General features: G+C 49.6%; 1 protein-coding gene across 1 annotated transcript; it reads right to left on the reverse strand.

The window, feature by feature from the left end:
• Nucleotides 1-8894: 8894 nt before the first annotated feature.
• Phb1 (prohibitin 1) lies at nucleotides 8895-20891 on the reverse strand. The gene is made up of 7 exons (XM_048446978.3): nucleotides 20757-20891; nucleotides 19630-19744; nucleotides 16914-17075; nucleotides 13642-13784; nucleotides 13416-13532; nucleotides 10850-10945; nucleotides 8895-9251 (listed from the first exon to the last, which is right to left on the reverse strand). Exons 2-7 carry the CDS (start codon nucleotides 19715-19717, stop codon nucleotides 9039-9041), a joined length of 819 nt encoding a protein of 272 aa, XP_048302935.1. The 5' UTR covers nucleotides 19718-19744; nucleotides 20757-20891; the 3' UTR covers nucleotides 8895-9038.
• Between the last annotated feature and the right edge of the window lie 3840 nt (nucleotides 20892-24731).

Genomic DNA, 24731 nt, shown 5'->3' on the forward strand with positions numbered 1-24731 from the left:
GTCATATCTGCATTTTCATTCTCTGGAACATCTAACCTAGGAATGCCCTCAGTACGTGTCCATGACCCTGGCTGGAAGCGTGAATAAACAAGATCATTCACAGCATTTGCCTTTTCAGGTCTATCCATTCATAAAACACCCACAAGATTTCAGGTCCTTAAGCACTTGACCTATCAGATTTTAAAAAATAATCTAATTTTAGGCACATTGGTGTGATGGCGTCGGATTCCCTGGAACTGAGTTACAGACAGATGTGAGGTGCCGTGTGAGTGCTGGAAATGTTTGGACCCAGGTCCTCTGGAAAGGCAGCCAGTGCTCTTAACCGCGGAGCCATTTCCCCAGCCCCAGTCTATTAGTTTAATTGTGGCTCTCCTCCCAAGAGTTTTGGGAAACTGAATGGAAAACTAGTATCTCAGAAAGAAAATCGGATGTTCCTTTCGTGTCCTATAAATTCATTAACAACTGGATAAACTCCTTCAAACTGACCTCAAGCTACTAAAATCTAAACATTCAGCACCCTGAGAACCTCACGGGTCTAAGAACGGGTGGGACCAGAGCTGCCTGGAGGTTCGCTTCTTCTTGGTAGAAACATGGGTGGCACCAGTTTGGCTTGAGGTTGGGACAGTTTGCTTATTTAGAGCCACAGATGCCCGGGGTGTTCTATATCAGGAAGTCATCTACAGAGGGTCACCTCAACCTATTTGCTTATCTTCAGTGTTGGCCAGAACACATGAATCTTTTTCTGACCATCTTGTTCCTGTCAACCAGCCTGGAAGCAGCGATGGCAATCAGGCTTCTGCCATCTGGTGGCGAAGAGCAGCCATAGCCACGGTGGAGAAGAACAGCCAGAGCCACCCCTGGCTCAGGGTTTGGCGCTATGAGGAGGGTGACTTCTGAGAAGAAACACTGGGTTCGGAACTTGCCCAGCACAGACCCTTCCCACAGACAACAGCAGCTCTAAGACCTCGGCAGGAGGCAGAAACTCTCCGCAGCGCTCTGCTGGAGAGTACATCCATGTCTTGCTGCTTATCCTTCCACAGCACTGTCAAGATGACGATGTTAGCCAACTTTATTTTGCTGCAGCCGAAATACCTGAGAAAAATCAGCTCACAGGGGGGAAAAAAAAGGTTTACTTGGACTCAGAATTTCTGAGGCGTCAGTCATGGTTAGCTGGCTCCATTGCTTTCAGGCCTGTGATGAGGCAGAAACTCAAACCAGTGAGAGCAAGCGTGTGTGGGGGGACACTGCTCACTTCATAGCAGTTGGTGGTGAAGAGGAGAGGAGAGGAGGGGAGGGTGAGGGAGGGGAAGGGAGAGGAGGGGAAGAGAGGAGAGCCAATCACTAGCCCATGCTGACTGACTTCTTCCAATGAGGCCTCACTGCTAGTTTCCTCTCTCCTAATGTCATTACATTGTAAATCCATCAATGGACTAACAGTGTGTGTGTGTGTGTGTGTGTGTGTGTGTGTGTGTGTGTGTGTGTGTGTGTAGAGTTGTATGCATCGACCAGCCTATGTGCAGAGACCAAGCCTGGTGTCCTGCTCTATTACTCTGAATTGTCTTAGGATAGGCTGTTTTGCTGAACCTGGAGTTTCCTTTTTATTAGTTGTTTTGTGGCTAGGCTGGTGGCCCAGGACCCCAGGACCACTGTGTCTCTATCCAAGTCCATGCTAGGGTTACAGACACAATAGTGATACTTGCCTTTTTATAGGGGTGCTGAGGATTTGAACCCAGGCTTTAATGCTTACGTGTAAAGCACATCAGCCCCCTGCCCCAATCACACCTTTGGACATTGCACTGGGAACCAACCCTTCAATTCAGTGCCTTTTCTATCCAAAGGATGAGAGCCATATCCTCAGGGATTTCTGCTGTAGCTGCTCTTGCTGTGATTTTATTGTGGGATACTGCAGAGGGAACCCCCGAACCTTGGACCTGCTAAGCAAGTGCTCTCTCCTTCAGCTACATCTCCATCCCTCTCAATTTTGTTTTTATTTATTAAAAAACAAGCAAACAAACAAAAAATCAGGGGCTGGAGCGATGGATCAGAATTCAAGAGCTCTTCCAGCGGACAGGGGTTCAATTCCCAGCACCCATATGGCGGCTCACATCTGTCTGTAACTCCAGTTCCAGAGACTCCAACACCCTTAGACAGACATGCAGGCAAAATACCAATGCACATAAAATAAAAATAAATCATAAAGGGTAAACACATATCTAAAAAAACAAACAAACCCAGGATGAAGAATTTGTAAAATTGACCAGCGATCCCCCAAGAGCCAGAATTCAACCCCAAACTTCTCCGGTTCTAAAGCGCTCCCTCTACTTGGAGTGGCTGCGGGAGTATCTTCCGCTCCTTCAGCCAATAGTCGCTGAAGTACGAGCCCACAATGCTGCAGGAGCGCCTTCCATTCCTTCATTCAGCCAATAGCCACTGAAATACCAGCCCACTGGGGCGTGGTATATTTCTCTTTTACAAAGAGTCGCAAGTCTTGGCTCGGTCTCTCTTGGTTCCGGCTCCTGCTCCAGCGACTAGGCTCCTTTCCTGACGGTTTGTGTGTATGTAAGTTTTACCCCCCCAAAATAAGTACCCCTTTAAAACCTAACTAGTGTGGGATTGATTCGCCATTATGGAGTTGCCTTCTAGAGTGAGAGACTGGGAAGCTCCACCCAGTGGACATCTTCATCCTGGCAGGAAGCACCGCTGCAGGTCACTGGCATGAAGGGGCTTCAAACGAGAAGGTACTGTTCTGCGTCCTGCCCAGTCTAGTCTAGCTGGTGACAAAACCGTGTTCACGAGAGACAGGAAAGATCATGCCAGCACCTGTGAGTGCAAAGGAAGGATTTCCAAGTCAGGCAGCCCCAAGCACGGAAGCAGCTGAGAGCTGAGTGCCAGGCTGGGAGTAGCACTAGACAGTGTGCAGACATCTGGACTTCTCCAGTGACCCTTGTAGAAAGGAGCTGCGGGCAGGCCTGCTTTTCGCCTCACCCGGCTCCCGCACGGCTAGCTTAGTCCCAGAAATAGCAACACACAAATCGTATTCATTTAAACACTGCCTGGCCCATTATCTCTAGAGAGTTAGTTACTGACTAACTCTCATATCTTGATATTAACCCATTTCTAATAATCTCGTGGTAGCACCACGAGGTGTGGCTTACCGGGAAAGATTCAGTATGTCTGACCTGGTGGCTGGCTCCATGGCATCTGGCTCATTGCCCTCTTCCCAACATTCTATTCTGTTTACTCCGCCTACCTAATTTTCTGTCCTATCAAAGGGCCAAGGCAGTCTCTTTATTGACCAATGAAAATAACACAATAGACAGATAACCCTCCTCCATCAGACCCTGCTACCTGGATCCTGTGGGATGTTGGGCAAGGCTCCTGGCCCTGCACACCTAAAGGAAGGAGGGTTCCCAAGGAGCTAAAAACTCCTTGCTCAGTTCCATGCTGTCTAGGATGTCCATGGAGTCCTGGAGGAAAAGATGAGCCAAAGAGGAACTTGACAAAGGTAGAGGTGGTGGTGGCTCAGGGTAAGGAGAAAATCCCCGAAATTGCAAAAGATCATGTTTGGCACAATCTCCCATAAAGAACATTTGCAAGTTCTCTTTGGGTCTCTGACTGTCTCAGATGGATATAACCTTAGCTAGAGGCTGAAGCTGCCGAAACCCGACTTTTGGGGGTCAGGGGGCTCATCTCTGCCCTTGTCTCCATCCTAGGCTGTGTCTTCTTGCATGGTCAAGTGGTCCAGCAGCAAATAATTCCCAGAGGACAGAGCTATGGAAGTAAAGGCATTTGACCTACATGTAGAGCTCCTCAGACCCATTGGAGACTATGTGATTCCCCTTCTTTCCTACTCCCTGTTTGCTCCCCCACCCTCCTTCCAGGGCCTTGGAGATGTGTACAAGCCAGTGAACAGCAGACAGTGCGGGTCTGTACATCAGAGTCTCGGTGTAAGCCCTCCTCAGACCACTGCAGCCTTGGGCACAATCAAGGACCCTGGTGACAGCCCACTGCACCTAACAACTCCTCCTGGGACCTGAGACTTCCAGATTCCAGAGCTCTTTGCAAGTCAGGGGTCAGCCGTGCTTTCTAGAAAGGGAGAGACAGTATTTCAGGCTCTGTGGGCCACACGGCTTTGCTGCAACCCTGCAATGCTGCACACAGTTGGAGCACTTGAGAGCATAGATAACTGTGCCCCAGACAAACTCAGCCATGGACATTAAGCCTGGACATTTCCACGTATCACAAAATAGTCTCCTTTGATATCCCCCCTCCAACCCTTCAAACGTGTGGAAACAGCTCCTAGCTCGTGAGCCGTATGAAAACAAGTAGCAGTTACCGTTAACTGACTCGCAGGTGACTTACAGCTCGGGCAGCCAATCTTCGAGGGTCCCAGCCTTCCCCCGCCAGGCAGTTTTTCTCATCTCCCAGGATGATGACAGCCTTATGCTCCCCCCACAGTAGCCCTGCCATTCTGGCTTCACCTGCTCTTCGGCAGTCGCTGGACTAGAGGGGTCTGTAGAGAAACTGCCTCTCCTCCACCTACCCAGCGTCAAAAACAAGGCATTCTCTTCTAGCTACAGACAAGGCCCAGTGCATTTCCCTCCGTTCTCTCTGCCAGTTCTGTTCATCTGGGCTTTGCCAAGGCACCCAAGCCTCGACCAGCTGGGGCAAGTTTCATCACTCCTTTGCCACCGGATTCTCATTCCTGGTGTTGCCAGAGTTCCAGGGCTCTTCTTTACAAAGGGAGATGTCATATTTGAGGACAGCTTCAAGGAGGCCAGCCAGAGGGGAAGTTCTGGGGAAGAGGGGTTGTAAGCTGGGCTGGAGGTAGGGCGAGGACAGGGGTCAAAGGAGAATGAATGCAGAGAGGTGGGCAGGTGAGTGGGCTGCTGGCAGGTGACCTCAGAGGGTCAGTCTCTGCTCACGGGGTCACCATATGGAGGGAGGGACAATTCTCAGGAATGGAAGGGCACTGTGAGCAGGTATCCTTCCTGACACGGAGAACACGATGCAAGAACGGCTTGACGTAAACTAAGTGTGCCTGGGGCACTGCCAGGACCCTCCAGCACTTGGGAGGTAGACATCAGAAGGATGACGAGCTGCTGGTCACCCTCAGCTACACGGTGAGTTTGAGGCCAGCCTGGGATACATGCGACTAGCCCCAAGCAAGAGCCTGCAGCATGAATTCTAATCGGTCTTAATAATAAAAACTCAGAATCAGCTATTGGGGGGGGGGGTGGTGAAAGCTGAAGGATCAGAGCAGCAGAGCAGCCAACATTAGAGTTCTCACCTCTACCTATGCTCAGACCAAAGGAGCCATCCTGTCCTACAAATCCTCAGACGGCGTCTCAGGCTGAATCCTCAGACTGCCTCCGAGCTCCTGTCTCCTCCCACCTTATATTCCTCTCTCAGTCCAGCCATATCACTCCTGTCTCCACCTCCCTAGTGCTGGGATTAAAGGCACGGGATTCCAAGTGCTGGGATCACCTCTGTGTGAGCTCTGTTTCTCTTCTAGACAGAGTCAATCTTGAGTAGCTCAGGGTGGCCTTGAACTCACAGAGATCTGGAATTAAAGGTGTGTGCCACCACTGCCTGCCTCTAAGGCTAACTAGTGGCTAGCTCCACTCTTTGATCTTCAGGTGAGCTTTATTTGTTCTAGCACAAACAAAATGTCACAAGAGACTTAGCTCCCAGCTCTTCCTTCTAACTCAGCCCCATGAGCTCTGTTCCTTTTTCTATTCACTTGACAAACATCAGTTCCCGTAAGGAGCAGCCACTCCCAGGGCAGGAAGAGGAAGGGTACCTTGACCCAGGGTATGGCAGAGAATATGCATCTGCACGGACACAAACGTGCACGCAGAACTGCACTCCAGGCTGGAATGCTGAGAGCCTCACAGGAATGTGGAAGCTCAGTGTTCAGGCCAGGGAGAGGCAGTGGGGCAAGGGGACAGGGGACCCTGGGCAAGTGTTGTTGAAGAGAAGCAACTGAACAAAGACTCAAAGGCAAGGCTGTGTGATGTCGGGGTAGGACAGGCTGTCCAACATGGGGTGACTGTGAGAAGAGGTGCAACACGGTATGGGGGGCAGTGGCAGGCAAAGGCGAGGATCAGTGTTTTCCGAGGAGGTGCTATTGACAAATGAGACTCCTATGAGTTTCTTACCCAGGTTACTTCCTATCGGAGCTAGTGGCTTTACCCAAAATTAGTGACAGATGGCAAAGGTCAGAGGGAGGCCCTAACTACATTGTTCCCCTTGCTGTTGCTGGGAGGCCCTATTAGGACAGAGCATTTGCAAACTGGGCATGGTGGCATGGTGTGCGTGTAACCCTAGAACTCAGGGTAGAGGCAGAAGGATCAGAAGATCCAGGCTAGCCTGTGCTACGCGAAAGCCTGCCTTCCAATAAACAAATCAATAAGTAAAGTTTAAAAATAACGAATAATGTCATTTGCTAATTGATATCTGAAAATCTCCCTCTCTCTCTTTTTTTAACAGAAACCCACACAGGAATGGCTACCCTCCCACACCATGAATCTGTCAAATTCTCAGAAGTGAGAAAAATGGCAAGCCCTTGAGGTTTTCGTTCCCTTCCCTGTCCAGGGTCCACTGTCTGAGCATGCAAGCCTTTGAGCCTGAACAACGAAACTATTCATCCTCCATGGAGCCAACAGGGAGGAAGCCACTTCCTGTTCTCTCCCTTTCCTGGCCAGGCCAGGACACGGCTTTCCATCCCAGGCTGGGAGAATGGCGTTGATAAAGGCCCATTGTGACAGTCTCACAACCCAGAGGCCATCAAGGGGCTAAGAAGCCACTTAACAGCTCTTGAACATTTGTGGAAAGAATCACTCTGCGGAAGTGGAGGCAGAGAGAGGCCCCAAAGTTGCCACTGGGAAGCACCTCTGCCACCCACGATAGGGAAGCTGACAGCAAAACCAGTAGGGGGCCAGCCTGCCTGCCACACCCAGGGCTGACCTGAGGCAGAAGGGACCCAGACACCACCAACAGGCAACTTTACAACTCAGGGCTCCTGGACACCTGGAGATGAAACCCAATCTCCTGCCAAATGCAGGAAACACAAGGGTCCTTGAAAGGGCCTGAGGGAGAGGAGCCTCCTGCCTCCTCCTCCCAAGGGTGTCCAAGTAATAAATGGCAGGAAAAGAGGAAGGCTGTGGCGTGGATGCTGGTCTGGAACTTATTAAGAATCAGGCTTTTTGCTGTAGTCTTCTTCAATGTGCCTGAGTCAGGCACCTCATCTTTCTCAGGCCTCCCAGTCTCACAGGCAAATGGACAGGCAAGGAGATAGGAGGTCTGGGACCGCAAGAGACACCCGGGTGAGCGGCAAGACGCAAGACGAAGCTTTAGGGTCAGGCTTGAGGGCCAGGAGCCCATCACATTCGTGTTCCTTGGGAGGTAAGAGACCAGATTCTGCACAGGCCTAGGGAAGGGTGTATGTAGAGTAGTTGGGAGATTCCATCCTTTAGCTCCACCCTAAATCTGTCCAACTGTTCAGCCTGGTCTGGTGGGAGAGGAATTGGAGGGTCCAGGTCAGACAAGAGCTTGAAGTCTTCCTAAGGGCCCCTCTGTAAGGCCAGGAGGTGAAAGGGAAGGGGTTCCCACCTTGTTCCTAGGTGGTGGTTGCTAGTGTTCACCTCTCGGTCCTACGTCAGCTCTCTCTCCACGACCTAAATGCATGCACTTGGTAACCCTCGGATGTCAAGGCACTGCCAATCCCACGAGTGAAAGCAAAGCAAAATAACCCACTGCATAAGCCACCCGATGTCTAGATCTGGGCGTGGCTGTAGGCATCTGATACCAACTGCATCCCTCCTGGGGAGCAGTGTCCAGAGTTGTGGGCAGAGCAACCCTGTTTGTAATGATACTAAAAGACAGAAGACAATTAACCTCTTGCCCCTGCCTCACCTCCTATGAATTCATTTCACGACAAACTCACCCGAGGTTTGGTACCAAGGCTCGCTTCAGACATCACTAGGCATTTTCTAAAACCAAAGCATTTTCTGTCTCGCTCGATATTCCTTCCCATCTGGTGACACAAACGTGCACACGCAAGCAACTGTTGGGACACTCTGTTCTGATCCTCTCGCTCGCACAAATTGAAAACAAACCCCGAAGGCAGCTGGAAGGTCTGGGTGTCATTTATTGACAGCAGCTTACATTGCATTTTCTTCCCTTGATTGCTTCCTTCGGAGCACGGCCCCGCAGCCCTTGGGAAGGAAGGGCAATCTTTTAGAGGGAGCAGGAAGGCAGATGCACATGTCCTTGGCAGGTGTGCTCAGCCCCGGCAGGATGCAATCCTTCAAGCTGGAATCCCATTGGGTATTTGAGAGGACCAATGTGGGGAGTGGAAAGGAAGTCTTCAGCAGGACTCATCTCAGTCCAGGCCTCTTGTGCTACTCCAAGTCCATCCCGGTGTTAGGACTCTGATGGGGGCAGCAGAACTAGGCCCACCCACCTTGCCGGGCAGATTCCTCACTCCATGCCCTGTTCGCACACACCTGCTTCCGCTGGCCACAGTCAGAAGGAATGGATCTTACGGTTAAGATAGACCACTTCCTCTGGCCCTCCCCAGCTGTGTCTGCACAGGTTCAAATGGCTGGGAAAACTGAGGGCTTGCCTTTCTGGTTCAACTGTGTGTGCCACCGTCCTCAGACCTTCAATATACGACAGGATGGAGGCTATAGGTCTACCCAGGCTGCCAGCTGTGCGCCTATCCGTCACACACTGCCCTGCCTGTCTTCTGCCAACTGTCAGTGCCTGGGGTGGGAGGCCGGCAGGCTCCAAAGGCGCAAAGCCAGTCTGCATAAGCACTTGGCAACTCTGGATATGAAAGTGGGTAAAAAAAGTGGAACAACAAAAGTTTCATTTGGTAATTACAGATCTGAAGTGATTCTGCTTTTATTTCCTTCACGTTAAGCCAATCATGGAATTTCACAGTGATTTCTGGGGTGGGGCAGAAGGAAAGTGTATTCAGAGTGATCGAGGCCACGGCCTGGTTGGCCTGAGAAGGTGCAAGCAGGGGGGCCTCACTGGGGAAGCTGGAGGAGCACCGACTGCCCTGCTGGCAGGTAGGTGATGTTCCGAGAGCGGGAGAGCTGGTAAGCAATGTCCTCAGCTGCCTCCAGCTTCCGCAGCTCAATCAGGCCGTCGCCGGCCGTGGCCAGGGAGTTGGCGATCAGCTCGGCTGCCTTGGAGTCGCCCTCAGCAGAGATGATGGCTGCTTTCTTCTGCTGCTCAGCCTGTAAGAGAGGAGTAGAGACTGGGATGACACCGGAGCATTGCGTGTCAGGCACCCTCAGAGTCCTTAAGGCGCTCTGGAAGAATCCTTCCCTCGTGATGGAGTCAATACTGTTCACCCAGCCCTTCTCTTTCCCCTCAGGCACACTTTGCTTAGCTGTACAGACGTGGTCACTCCTACTCTGATGCAAAGCCATGGAAAATAGAAAAGGGAAGTTGGAATCAATCCTCGGGTCCATCTTTCCCTCCAATGCCAGGTCAAAATGACGTCCACAGCCAGAACATCCAGGTGTAGTGACTGACAGCTCTAACAGCACTAAGGTGGCAGGGGCAGACTGGAAGACCACACCAAGTGTGAGGCCAGCTTGCTTTACACAAGCCATTTTAGGCCAGCCAGGGTTACAGAGCTCTAACAGCACTAAGGTGGCAGGGGCAGACTGGAAGACCACACCAAGTGTGAGGCCAGCTTGCTTTACACAAGCCATTTTAGGCCAGCCAGGGTTACAGAAAAAAACCCCAAACCAAAACCACCCTAGCAGAGTTGGGCTGGGGTGCAGCCCAGCGACAGCACGCTCCCAGCCTGCACAAAGCCCTGGGTTTGACCCCTAGCGCTGCAAATGAACTAAGCGCCCAGAAGAGCTCACAGCACAGTGCGCTCCCGTGAGTTGCCTTGAAGTCGCCTGTGGAAAACACCGACTTCTCCACCGACACCCAAAGATGACCTTGGCTCACAGTACCAATACCAACAGGATGACATCTATCAGGATATATGACTTCAGAGTGTGAGAGGGGAGTTTGTCCTTAAGACACCGAGATCAACAGTCTTCCCTCCCGTCCTCCGTATCGGTGCTGGACAGAATCCAGTACACAGCACACGCTAGTGAAGCACCCTTCACCAAGCTAACACCCAATTCAAACCATTAAGCTAACTGTTCAACAAATGTTTCCTATGCACCCAACATCACCAGGCGGTGCTGCACCTGACAGGCTCTGCAGTCACAGTAGACACAAAGAGAAACACATTCCTGCCCACTCAGGGTTTGCGCTTCCGACAACTAAGTCCCTCTTCTCGATTTTAAGAATTAAACATCCTTAGATTAGGAACACTAGCAGTGGGGAGAGGCAGATAGCAAACAGCCTCTACATACACCAGGAAGAACAGGATACTGAGCAAATACATTGTGTTCTACTCCTCTCAAACATCTGGATGGATTCAGCAACAGAACCCCCCCACCAGGAACCGACAGCACATCTGGCATGTTTGATCTTCTCTGCTGTCAGTTTCACTATGTAACCGCGGTGTAAAAGTAATTCCTCAATGAAACTGCAGAGAGTCCAGGAGTAACATTTTTTATGTGGAGGAGAGGGTTTTTGATCTTGGGAGAACAGGAAAAGAGTGACCCTTCCGTGATTTAGGAGCATAACCCCATATCCCTGACGGCCCTCAAAGCCTCTGGAACCGATTGTAGGAGTAAGGTTCCTCAACCTTCTGGTTATCCGGACAGATGACAGATGACGAATTTCTAGGCCACCCAGCAGATGGGGAAGCCGAGCACAGGAGAAGGGGAAAACTGCCCCTGCCATCTGGTTGAACGCTCACCTTTTCCACCACAAATCTGGCCCTCTCCGCTTCCTGCTGAGCCACCTGTTTGGCTTCCACTGCTTCTGTGAACTCCTTCCCGAAGGTCAGATGTGTCTATGGGGAGAAAGTGAGTACAAGCTGAAGCAGTAATTACTTAGACAGCATTGCTTGGAGGCCTCCCTGGCCACTCGAAGAAAGAGGCCAGGAATGGCTCTAGCAGCAGCTGGAGGCACAGGGAGACGCTCTTCCATCTTGATCTCTCATTCACACCTCTGTATTCTTAGCTGCTCAAACTGTGCCTACACAGAATCTTGTCACCCTCACTGTGGTCACTCCATGAAGAAAATGGCACCTGGGGCTTTTGATGGGGCCCATGGACACCAGAAGGATCTACTCAATCAATCACTTCCCTAGAGGAGACTTGTGGGCTCCAAGACCCCCATGACTGACTATTGCACTTCCAAGATCTTTTGATGCCCTGTTCCAAGACTTGGGTGGGGGGAAAGCAGATGGAAAACTGAGCCCCTGAGAGCACAGGCTACAGCTGGTTCCCAGGGATGCGAGAGCCTGATGCTCTCTGCTTATGGATTAACCAGTCCACTTCCTTCTCACAGCACGTCCACTCCTCGACAGGAAGACAGAAACGGTGGTGTGCAAATCATGGCAACCCAACACACTAGGTCTGGTAAAGGTTTTAAAAGAAGAGCAGGTAAAGCCATTGGCCGGGCTGAGAGCTTAGGTCAGACAATCTACAGACCTTCCTAATCACAAATAGCTGGGACTATTTGGCTGATGTGACTGTCTCGAAAGACAGTAGAGAACAGGACCAGAACTCGATGAGCCTAAGGGCTAGCCTAGAGCAAGACACTGCATCCAACTTTCTATTGAAAAAGAAGGCACAGGGGCTGGAGAGATTGCATCCGGAGCATGTGTTGCTGTTGTAGAGGACCCCCAGGTTTGTTAGCACCCACACGGTGACTCACAACTATCTGTAATTCCAGCTATGGAGCATTTGATGCATACGTGTAGTACGGCTACATACACACAGATGAAACACAAACACAAGTAAAAGATAAATAAATCTAGGGGGGAAAAGCCCGAAAAAGGGCACAAAATGAAGAAATGCATTGGTTTAGGTACCAAAGGCAGTTTGCTTCATTTCTTCCTCCACTCCCAAGTTCTGCTTTTTAAAATACAAGCAACCTCAAAGTTTAGCAGAGAAAATGTTGGCCCCAGTTTCCAGAATTTTTCTCATTAAGCCCTTAATTCTTTTGGTTTGTTTCTGGTTTTTGTTTTTTGTTTGTTTGTTTTGAGACAGACCCTTTCTCTGTAGCCCAGGTGGGCTAGAACTCATGGCAAGACAGGGTCGGGATTACAGGCATGGGCCAATATGCCCAGCTAAGTCTTATACGGCAGCTGCTCAACTCTGCCTGACACTCTTCTGTACTCTTGTTCAAACTCTGGATATGGAAATACAATCCTAAGAATTGAGAAGCTAAATGTGTAATTAAAGAATAAAATTTCTTTCTGAGAGGGCCAGCTGAGGGCAGCAAATTCCCCAGGAAATCTAATTTTCTCCTCGCACCTCTTAGCAGTGGTTTCTTGTGGTCAGCCCACATTTCCCCAGGATGGAGTATGTGGTCAGAGTCTAGAAAGATGCCAAGTTTCTCTTAGGTTTTTACTCCATGCAATCTCACAGCCAAGGTCGTGTTAACTGTGGCAGAGCCTGGGGTACAGTGCTCTGCAGAGCCCAAGGCTGCAGCCTGGCAGGTTGCCAGTAGAGGGAGCCACATGCCCTTCTCTTAGGAGAGAGAAGAGAGGCCATGCCTGGGGGACAGAGTTTGTTCAGGGATGGCTGTTTGAACAGCTGCTCAGATGCTGAGGGAGCCCAGCCATTCCCAGGCCAGCCACAGAACAGGAAGCCCTCTGCCTTGTTACACGAACAAATCACTCCAAGACTTTCCCAGGGATTCTAGAAACACAACCCCTTCCCCTCACCTCGGTCTGAAACACTATACTGCCCATATTGCTTCCTGTCCAAGTTACAACACCCAACATCACATTAACACGGAGAATATAGAGTCTCAAGAGGTCAGCATATACCTCAGAGGGGTCTCCTGCCCCTTTAACGGGGCCTGGGGACAGTCACTCACTTGCGCTCTGTCACCTTTCACCAGGGGTTCCCCGGCCCCCTTAACTAAGCTCTGGATCCTCAGCATTGAGGAATCTTGGAGCCAGGCTGGGTCTACTGTAGAGAGGGAGACTCGGCCTCTCCCAGACCTGCCACTCTTTCCCTGTGCCCGATGAGGCCAACAGGAATCACTTTCTAGGGAGCCTGGGAAATAGTTCAGAGGTTAGGGACCATCCAGGGCTATCTGAAGTTATAAGAAAGCGTGTGTGGCAGATGGAGCATAAAGAATGCTCAATGGAAAACAGACCCAAGGCAACAGCCTCTGGGATCTGTAAGTTTTCACGCCCCACAACCAGTTAAGTGGACATAAGACCTAACCCTGTGTGCCCAGAAACAAAGCCCATCACCTAAGCAAGAGAAGCCCCTCCCCATCAGTCTCCCCAAGGATCTTACCAAGGACACGTCATCCAGGATGAGCCCAAATGTTGCTGCTCTCTCTGTGAGGTCATCACTCACCTGCCGGGAGACCAGCTCTCGCTGGGTGATCAATTCTCCAGCATCAAAGCGAGCCTGTCCCCAGGGGAATACAGACAGAGCACAGGTCAGGTTACCGAGGGAGGGGAAACGACAGCTGCACCCACCCACCACCACCTGGCCAGCTCTCCGGCTGTTCACTCACCACCACCGACTTGAGGATCTCTGTGGTGATGGAAGGCAGCACCCGTTCATCATAATCCTCGCCGATGCTGGTGTAGATACGGGGGAGCTGGCTGGCAACTGGCCGGAAGAGGATGCGTAGTGTGATGTTGACATTCTGCAAATCTTAGAGCAGGGAACGCATGGGAGTTAAACACAAAACCACAGGCGACTTCTCTACGCCCTTCCTACCCCAAGTCCACTACAAATCATACACAGAATGTCGGTCAGACCAGAGAGGAAAGGGGCGGCTCTGTCTGTTCTGCAGCGGAGAGCCCAGTAGAGCGCTTGGCACCGCAGACTCAGAAATCACTGGCAGGATGGGGATGCACTGGCTTCAGTACACTGAATGCCCTCTGATGAGAGCAGTTCACATGGTGCTACTGAAGAGTGTTTGGGGCTGTGAACACCTTTCAACAAAACACAAGCTAATGCCCAGAATTCTAGAGTGAGCCTTTCCAAGGGCTGGTGTGTGCGCTCAAGTCAGGCCTCAGGCCTGCGAGACCTGGACCTGGGACCAGCATCCGGAGCCTGCTGACCTGGGCTGCAGCCCGATGAAGCCTTAGCCAAACTGACAGTACTAGTCTGTGAGAACGGGGAGAAAGCACAAACGGTGGGGGAAACTGGAGGGGAAATCAGTGCGAAGAACACCTTCACATATATAGCAGACCAAGGCTAGAGGATCACACTCAGCCAGGGCCCACCTCCTGCTACCCGAGAGAAGGGGGCAGATCATGCTAAAGTGCAAGGAATTTTGATAAAGTCTAAACAAAGGTGGCAGAGCCCCTGGCAAGGTGAATTCAAAAGGCTCACCACCCACCACAACCAGCCCCTATCTGCTCCCTGGCAGGTCAAGCCTAGGCGGAGCTAAAGCACAGCCACACTGGACTTAAGTAACCAGCACCAATGGCTGCTCATGGTTACAGTTCACGAATACACACAGCCTGACCTTGGGAGTCTCGATTTTAGCAAATGCAGGCACACACTGCACCCTTAGCGCAGCTGTGCGACCACAGAAGGGGGTTCAAAGGCGGAGTCTAGGAGGATTTTAAATCGGACCTAGTCTTCTCCATTACCGCACCTCATTTCACTTTCTCTTCGCTGCAGGTGAGCCAGACCCAGCACACTGCAAAGGAGCAGCAGGCAGACTTCCTGCTCCCCTCCTCCCTCCTCTGTCCTAGCTTGTCACTCTCCGGGTTCTCCAGTCCAGAGTCAGCACAGGGAGACGGGCAGCTCTGTGCTCCACGCACCCTTGGCCATCTTCTCTTACAATTACAGCTGCTTATTTTCACACCTGTCTTCGTGAGGAACGAAGTCCCAATAGTTTTAGTCACCCCTGAACTCCAGCCTTCAAGCCAGCACCAAGCTTGGCACAGCACAAGAAGCAAGCATCTGCTGGGGAACAGCCCCGAGGGCACCCAGTGCTCAGCGCACCCAGCCCACAGGATCCTTCTTCCCAGGAGTGTGATTTGCTGCCTGCGCCGTGACTGGGAGGGGAACAGTAAGGGCGCACCACCATTTCAGGCTCTCCCTAGATATCCAGTGGGCATCTCAGCGCGGGGCAGTGTGGCCCGACCACTGAGAGAGCGATCGGAGGTCTGCCCCACTGGAGCAGAAACCGTGGAAAGCAAGGCAAAGGGAAAGTCGTCAGTCACAGGGGTTTGGACAGTCACTCTGGGGAGCAAGGGCTGATGACAAGGGTCAACCGCGGCAGGAAAAGGCAGGAGCCAAGAGCTGATGGGAAAGGGTCAACCACAGCAGGAAAAGAAAATTAGATTTCCTCAAAGTTAGAACAGCATGTAAACATTTTTCCTAAGATTTATTTTACTTCATGAGTATGATGTTTGTCTGCATGTGCAAGTATGAGCACCACGTGCATGCTTGTTGGCTCCCCTGGAACTGGGGTCACCATATGGGTGCTGGGAATTGAACCCAGGCTCTCTGTAAGAGCAGCAAGTGTGCCTAACCACTGGGCCACGTCTCCAGCCCTCTATATGAAACTCTTGGGTTAACCCGTTATATTTGTCTCTGAATTTATCCTGCTGCCTGTGTTTACCTTAAATATGTTTCAGTCTACAAATCCACACACACCTCTCCAGGGCAATCACATTACGAATTCTCTACAATTATTTTTTAATTAAATTATTTATTTATTTATTTTACGTGCATGTGTATGTGTGGGTGCAGCACAGTAGACACGCGGAGGTCAGAGGACAGCTTGCAGGACTCAGTTCTCTACTTCTACAATGGTGTTTTTAGAGATCAAACTCAGGCTTGGTGCCAGGAGTTTTGCTCGTTGACTCAACTCACCAGCCTGGAACTCTTTTTTTTTTTTTTTAAAAAAAAAAAACTAACCTTTAACATTTATGTATTTATCTATGTATTATGTGTATGGGGGGGTGTGCACATGCCAGGGTGTGTGTGAAGAGGTCAAAGGACAGATTGCAGGCATCATTTCACTTCTCTTACATATCGGGCCTGGGAACTGAACTCAGGTTGTCAGGCTTGGTAGTGGGCATCTCTCTAGTCCTTTTAAGTTAGCAAGCAAAGTAAAAGATTTTATAATGGCATTTCCTTTCCTTCTATTTCTTCTGAAACAGGAACTCAAATATCAGAGCTTAGCCATAGATGACCTTGAACTTCTGATCCTTTGCAATGGAGTGCTGGGGTTACAGGCAAGTACCACCACCCCCAGTTTACGTAGTGCTGGACTGAATTTAGGGACTCTGGCATGCTAGGCCAGCATTCTACCAACTGAGCTCCACCCCCGGACATACATCATGGTGCTTTCATACGTGAACCATTATACTTTGGTGTGCCCTCTTCCAATGCCCCCAGTACTCCCACCTGCTCCCATACTAGAAATTCTTTTTTAAGACAGGATCTCTCTACACAGCCTTGCCTGACTTAGAACTCACTCTGTAGACCAGGCTGGCCTAAAGTCCACCTGCCTCTGCCTCCTGAGTGCTAAGATTAAAGGCGTGAGCCACTATGCCTTGTCTCCCCACACAGGAAATTTTTTTGTTTGTTTTTGTTTTTACAGAGAGGGTTTCTCTGTATAGCCTTGGCTATCCTGAAACTCAGAGATTTAGTGGCCTCTGCCTCCCTAGTGCTAGGATTAAAGTTGTGTGCCACTGTGCCCGGCACAGACATCCTTAACCTCTTGCATCCTGGTAACCCACCGATGTTTCTGGGACGAACAGAACGGCACAGCACACCTCCACATCTCCTCTATCAGCTACGTGCAAGACTCACCTTTGCTACCAGTGATGACTGGTACATTCCGTGGTCGCGAGCGGCAGTCAAAGATAATTGGCTTCTGAACCCACGGGATGAGAAAGTGAGTCCCTTCCCCTACCACGACGTCCTGTACTCCACGGAATCGGTCAAAGATGACAGCTCTGTGCCCAGCATCCACTAGGAAGAAATAATGACAGGTCAGAAAAACCCTGTCACTCTAGCAGGAAGGAGTATACCTTTGCAAGATCCTTACTTCTTTAAAATTTGCAAAAATTCTTTATTTTTGTGTATGTGTGCGTGTGCACGCCACGGTGCTCACGTGGAGGTCAGAGGACAAACAGCTGCAGTGGTCAGTGCTCTCCTTTCACCAAGTGGGATCTGATAACCTGAGTTATCAGGCTTGGCAGCAAGCGTCTAGCCACTGAGATGTCTTGCCAATCCTTTTTTTGGGGAGGAGGGGAGAGAAGGGTCACAAGCACATCATGGCGCATGTGTGGTCGTCAGAAGACAGTTTTGTGGAGCCTGTTTGGTTCTTCTGTCTTAGCACAGGCTCCAGGGATCAAACGCACTCAGGTCCCTCAGGTGCCGTGCGTGCTTTCACCTACTAAGTCATCTCACCGCCCCTTTCTCCCTTTTAATTAACGTCTCAAGTGTTTAGAGACCTGCCTCTTTCTCTCATTAATTACGTTTCCTTCCGCGCCATCTTCTTGACCAATCACTTTCTGCCCTGTAGATCTCCCCAGGTACTCCGAGGCTGCTCCTTAGCACCCCTTCCCCTTTAAAGAACGGGTCACTGAGTTTCTGATTAACCATCCTGCCCCACCCCCAACTCCCACAGCACAATGCCGGGAATGGCCTCCCTAGAGTTCTATAACTCAAGAGATCCTCACTAGAGGCATGCATATATGAGCTCCAACTTAATCAGCTGTTCCCAGAAGCAGGGTCCTCACTATGGGAATCCTAAAATGTAGATGTTCCCACTGCTTTGTCCTTCTTTTGGAGATAAGGTCTCAAGATATAGCTCAGATTAGCCTGAACTCACAATTTGGTCTCACCCCTCCCTGCCAGTTCTGGGAGTGTAAGGGGCGGGGTATCACTCCATGAGGTTTTTTCGTTTGTTTTTTTCAAGATAGGTTCTCACTATGTAGTTCTGGCTGTCCTGGAACCCACTATGTAGACCAAGCTGGCCTCAAACTCAGTCAGAGAGCTACCTGCCTCCACCTCCAGAGTGCTGGGATTAAAGATGAACACCGCTATGGTTAGCTTGCCCAGAATCTAATGGCTATCCTGTGAACTCAGAGTGAAATTTAAAAATGGTCCAGCGTACAGGTGAAGCTACACGAGGTGTGCCACACGAGCCCCAGATCTCTCTCTCATCCTCCCTCTCTCCTCTTTGACTTTCTGAGACAGGGTCTCACTGTGTAGCCAGGTGGGCGTGGAACTTAAGACCCTCACACCTCAGCCTTACAAGAACTGGGGTTACAGGAGTATGCCACCAGACCCTGGCTGAAGTAGCTACTTCCTCTTTTCCTATTTGAACTGAGAATTGGTCCAAAAACTTTCACTCTGAAAGTAATACTCATCAAAAAGGCATGGAGCCAGAGGTTCAGGAATTCAAAGCCAAACTGGGCTACAGGAGACATTGTCTTAAAAAACAAACCAGCAGGATGCGGCTCTGAGCTGCTTAAAGCCACTGCATTTGCGCTGGGTATAGAGATGCACACCTTTAAGTCTAGGACTCAGGAGGCAGAGACACGTGGATCTCGGTGAGTTCTAGACCACCCTGATCTACAAAGAGAGATCTAGGACAGCCAGAGCTACACGGTAAGATTCTGTCTCAAAAAAAATGAGACACCCCAAACAAAAGCCAGACAGGAAGTATATGAAATCTGCTGCCGTTCTGAAAGAATACCGAAGTTGGAGGGAATCCTAAGAGAAAAACTAGTGTTTTCTAGTTTTGACCAACAAGAAAGCAGTGGACCAGGAGGAGGGGCTTGCTTATAAGGCCATATAATACGGTCAAAGAAAACCCAGCTTAAGCCCTGTGAAACTATGAAATGCCCGGCAATGCATCCCAAAAATTATTTTCTATGCAACTAGCTGAGCAAAACCTTTCTCAGGACTAGTTCTCTCAGATTGAGAGATTTTGCCAAGTTATTTCACCCACGTGCAGAAGAGAACCAAGGAGATCCTGCCGCTCGGCAGAGGCTAATAGACATCACTTCAGACTGCTAAAGCACTAGACACATCAACCAGCAACCAGACAGGAAGGCTCCTGTTGGACAAAGGTTCTCAGTCATCAGCCCCCAACCTGTGGGCCTTGAGCCCTTTGAGGAGGTCAAACGACCTTTCCACAGGGGTCACCTAAAATCACTGGAAAACACAGATATTTACATATTCTGTTACATATCAAGTGTAAATAAAGATTACGTTATTAAGTAGTAGATTCATAACAGTAATAAAATTACAACTAGGAAGTAGCAACGAAAATGACTCTATGGTTGGGGTCAGCACATCATGAGGAACTGTACTAAAGGGTCGCAGCGTTAGGAAGGTTGAGAACCACTGCCTAGGTGAAGACAGGGCCTCTGCTAACACACAGCCATAGTATGTGGGATAAGCCTCCTTCACCGCACACACCTTCAGACAGCTGCTAGCGTCAGGGGTGCCAAGTGGACTAGGCAGGGCAACAGAAACCATCCAGAAAGCACCACCCTCCTCAGGGCCTCACCATTATACAAGGCAGAGTTCACCACGCCTCCTGCCACGGCTAAAGCCAGGCCGAACTTTCCGATGGACTCAAACACTTTGGCAGCCATGATTCCTTCTGTTGCACCCACTCACACCTAAACAAGAGGTAAAAACAACAAAACAACTTGACACGAAATCCTCGGGGAAAGCCCTCTCCGATACAAGAGGTCTTGACGTATCTGTGAGCGCTAACTCACTCACTGAACACCCAGTAACAACATTCCACATCTTGCAAAATGTAGCATCACCTTTGCTTTTGCAGGTGTTTTTCCTAGAAAAGTCTAGGGCACCTGGCTCATCATAGGAACGATGCTTCGTACCCACAGAGAACTTAGTACCACAGAAAACCACGCTCCCATTCCCTAGCTGAATAGGCCACAAGAGTGTGTGTGTGGTTGACTCTGTGCAATTTGGGTTTGGAAAAATAACTCAAATAATGTACTACAAGGATCATGCCAACAACGAAGAGGATAATGCCTGTTAACATTGAAGTTAGGCAGTCTCCAACGGTTTTATTCAACCTTCCGTTTCTTTATGAAAATTATTACTGGTGAGGTGCACGGAGAGGTTAAGCAGTAGAAGCAGGGTTAGAATGAGGAGCTCGAATTCTAGAAGGCATCGTAAAACTCCTCCCCATACCGGTTAATAGGAAAGCCAGAGCTGGCAGGGGTGCAGTGAGGCAGAGCAGTGACGGACTGGAGGTGGGGCTGCGGCGGGATGGGGGGTGGGAGAGAGCACGTAGCGGACGGACCAGAAACCACTCAGCCTTGAACTTTTTAATGCCCCGCCCCTGTGTCGCCTTATTCAAAACCTCCCTCCCTTTGCCAGCCCTCAACAGCAAGTCTATCCCGTTTTCTCTACGCACATCTATCCCCCGCCGATGACACTGAGACACCAGTCCCTTCTATTTCTACTGGTTTCTGGACTTTCCCTTATCCTGTCCCTTCCCTTGCACAAACCTCCGGTTCGCTTTGGACTCAATCTTTTTCCCCCTTCTCCACTAGGCGTATCAACACATGCATCCCACGCCCCCACTGCACGCGGGAGAGCTAAGGAAGGCTACAGAAACTTACAAACAGAGGCCTGCACCACTCCAACCACGCTCACCTGCTTTCACTCTGACCTCCACATGAATTCCCCAGCCTCGCGAACTGCGCGTGCGGCAGGCAGAATCTCCCTTTCTCCCGCCCTCTTCAAGATCCGTCCCTTCAATTGGTGGAGGCGAGTACATTGAATTCTGGGAAGCGTAGTTTGCTAACTTCCGTGGGCCCTGTGGCTTTATTGAGTTCAACTACAACTCCCAAAAGGTTATGCAGCAGCGGGCCCAAGCAGGAAACCTTCTTCTGTTTGGTGGTAACTGATGGGATGTTGCCGTAAAGCCTTTCGGGCACGGTAGTTCCTAGGTAGTAAATGCACGTGCCTAGTTTGTAACGCGGTGCTTGCTAGTAGTGGAGCAGCGGGGAGGGGGGGGGGGGGAAGCTGGATCAGAAAGCAGCTGGACTTCCACTTGGTGGCGGAAGTAACTGGCTGGTGAAGGGGATGCGTGGGCCTTTTGAAAAGGGTGAGGTAGAAAAAAAAGAGACTGATTCATGTCTTGCACTACTCCAGCAAAAGGGCTTCATTTAGAGTCTAAGTCTTCTGGGCACTTGTTTTTGTTTTTCTTTGCTTGTTTTTTGTTTGTTTGTTTTGTTTTGTTGTTTTTTTAGTTGTATTTGTGTACCTTTTCTTAAGTTTACCTGTTGTCAACAAGCGTTTGTCATTTTTCTCCCTGTGCTCCACTTTTCTCTCTTCTACTATTTGTTCAATTGACGAAACTGGAGCGCAGACGTGGGTTATACTTACTCAAGTAAGAAAGAGTCTTTGTATTTACAAATAGTGACTTTTATAACGTTCCTCTCCACGATACGATAAAATCTAAAGTGAAGTACTGAGGTTATTTCTTGTGGATAAGTTGCTCTGTAAATACACAACTCTTCAGGGAATGCGTGCGTATACACACAAAGACATGAAACAAGCTGGGCTTGGTGTGCATGCCTTTAATCCCAGCACTTGGGAGGAAGAGGCAGACCCAGATTTCCAAGAGTTCGAGACCAGCCTGATCTATTTTAGCAAGTTCCAGGACAGTCAGTACTCTGTAGAGAAACCCTGTCTCGGAAAGAAAAGACAAGAGAAGAGAACAGGAAAGAGACATGAGGAGGAAGAAAGAGACTGCTGGGAGGTGGGAGAAAGGAGTAGGGAGGGTAGTAAGCGGTGAATATAAGCAAGGTACTTCAAAATTAATAAAAAACAAACTTTGTCTGAAAAAAAATGTGAATGATGCTATATAACTCAAATGAGGACGACTCACTATGTGAAGACCCTGAAATGGATTAAAGAAAAATGCTGCATCCCCGGCGGCTGCAGTGGCAGAAATGCTGTAGGTCCTCCAGTGGCCACGAGGAGAGACAGACATATGGGCATGCAATGAGACCACGCTGCAGGTCTCCACCATGCAGAGTGAGGTTGGATATTTATTAAATGGGTTATGGAAGGGAAGAAAAAAGGGAGAAGGAAAGAGGGGGGAGAAAAGGAGGGAAGGAGTGTGACTTGTCTCTTAAAGAGACAGAACAGATCATTACAGACCCTTCTCTCCTAATAAACCACTGAATAAATGAACCGCGGGCTTGTATTTTAGTGTGGGATTCGCCAAGGAAGGGAAGGGTCTTGTTGGTGAAGCTGCTGAGGCTGGTCGTGTGCCTCAGGTGCAGAGCACATCCCTATTGTGTGCTAGATCTTCAGTTCAAACCTCAGCACTTAAAAAAGGGGGGGGGCTTATAAAATAGTCAAAATGGGGGAGGGCTGAAGAGATGGCTTGGTGATTAGGATCACGGGGTTGCTCTTCCAGAGGACTGGAGCCTGGTTCCTAGCATACAGCAGGTGGCCCTCAACTTCTTGTTACTCCAGTTCCAGGGGATGCAATGCTTTCTTCTGGCCTGTAGGGGGCATTATCAGTGTATACACACCCACACAGACACACACACACACACACACACACACACACACACACCAATAAAACTTTTTAAAAAGCCAGAATGTATTGAAAATTTATATTTGCTGAAAGATATTTGGCAGTACACTTATTCAATAAACCCTTATTGAGCACTTACTAAAAACAAATGCCTTTTAAGCCCCATTTTTATGTCTCCATTTGAAAATAACAAAATGGAGTTTAAAAAAATTACATTTATAGGACTGGAGAGATGGCTCAGGGGTTAGGAGCATTGGCTGCTTTTCCAAAGCACTTGGGTTCAATTCCCATCACCTATGTGGCAGCTCACAACTGTCTATAGCTTCAGTTTCAGGGGGTCTGATGCCCTCTTTTGGCCTCTAGGGCCACCAGGCACACAGATACTACACAGACATACCTGCAGGTGAAACACCCATAAACATCAAATATAAATACAGACATTGATTTACTGACGTGAGTGTCTATGTGTGTGGTCACGTGTGGCAACAGTGTATGTGTGGTTAGAAGACAGATCACAGGAGCTGGTCTGAGGAATAAACTCAGGTTGTCAGGTTGAGCAAGTGCCTCATCCCACTGAGCTGTCTTCCTGGCCCTCGTGTGAAGTCTGGTGAGAGAAGTCAGGTAACGCGCTGTAGTCACACAGCTGACAAGTGGCAGATGTGGTCTTACTGCTGACTGTAATTTTCCAAGCTGAGAGACTGCATGATCAGTAAGTAACAGCTTAGCAGTGTTAGGTCTGGAACTCCACACACAGAGAAGGTGGCAATTAAGTAAAAGATCACAGCTCTTTTGATTTATTCACTTAACGCGTGTATACAAAGAAGCCCACTCCAGGTGTGTTGGATGGTGGGCTAAATGAAGAAGACAGGGGACTCTGGCCCCCTAGAATTTACACTCTGAGGTGGGGCTGGGTAGACCAGTAGTTCTCGACCTGTGGGTCGCGACTCATTGAAAATCCTCCTCCAAAAATATTTACACGACAATTCACAACAGTAGCAAAATTACAGTTATGAAGTAACAACAAAAATAATTCTGGCAGGGGATCACCACAACATGAGGAAGCTAATTAAAGGGTCACAGCATTAGGAAGGTTGAGATACACTGCTAGACAAAATCAAATTAGGAATGAAAACCTTGAGTAGTTTCATGAAGGATATGAGGATTTTGTGTGGCAGGATTTTGGGCGGCAGCAGCAATGTGAACTCAACTCTCTTAAGCAATAAGGAAAGATCCAGTGTAGGAAGGTGGCTTATCCAGTGACCCTCACACTGTTAATTACTTATCTAATTGCTGTAACAAGATCTGCAACAAAAGTGACTTAAGGAAGGAAGAGTATTTTGGCTCACCTTTTGAAGGCACAGTCCACTGGGCAGGGAGAACAGCAGGGTGGGAGGAGCGTGAAGTAGGGTGGGAGGAGCGTGAAGCAGGGTGGGAGGAGCGTGAAGCAGGGTGGGTGGAGTGTGAAGCAGGGTGGGTGCAGTCCTTGCATCTGCAGGGAGGAAGCAGATCAACATTGGTACACTTTACTCACTCTCTTTCTCCTTTATATCTAGTCCAAAAGGCAGCCTATGGGGTAGCGCCATCCACACTCAGGGTAGGTGCAGCCTATGGGGTAGCGCCATCCACACTCAGGGTAGGTACAGCCTATGGGATAGCGCCATCCACACTCAGGGTAGGTGCAGCCTATGGGGTAGTGCCATCCACACTCAAGGTAGGTCTTCTCAGTTAAACCTTTCTGGAAACTTCCTCACAGACACACGCGGATGTGTGTTTCTGTCGTGATTCTAGATCCAGGCTAAGTGACAGTGAAACTTTGCATCACATGGATGATGGAGTCCTCCATCTGTCAGTCCTGACACCTTTAGGTATTGGCTGTTGTTTTCACACTTGTCACCTCAAGGTCACAAGATGCTATAAGAGGTCCAAGCCTAATCTCATAATATAACCAAGAGCCAGGAGGCAAGAATGGGGCATGCCATATTTTGGGGACTTTTTTTATAAGAGTGAAGAAAAGTGTTTCAGATATGCCTATCAGGCATCTTCTGTTACTGGGCAGACCTGTGTCCCTGCCCATT

Source organism: Myodes glareolus, chromosome 9 (assembly GCF_982192425.1).
Source record: "Myodes glareolus chromosome 9, mMyoGla1.1, whole genome shotgun sequence".
NCBI lineage: Eukaryota > Metazoa > Chordata > Mammalia > Rodentia > Cricetidae > Myodes > Myodes glareolus.

Excerpts from the sequence above, each read along its gene's own strand:
- Phb1 (XM_048446978.3), bottom strand. The coding sequence starts at position 19,717 with ATGGCTGCCAAAGTGTTTGAGTCCATCGGAAAGTTCGGCCTGGCTTTA. Across the intron at positions 13,785-16,913 it reads AGTCATCACTGGTAGCAAAG|ATTTGCAGAATGTCAACATC; the intron begins GTGAGTCTTGCA and ends CCCTGCTCTAAG. Across the intron at positions 9,252-10,849 it reads CCAGATTTGTGGTGGAAAAG|GCTGAGCAGCAGAAGAAAGC; the intron begins GTGAGCGTTCAA and ends CCTCTCTTACAG.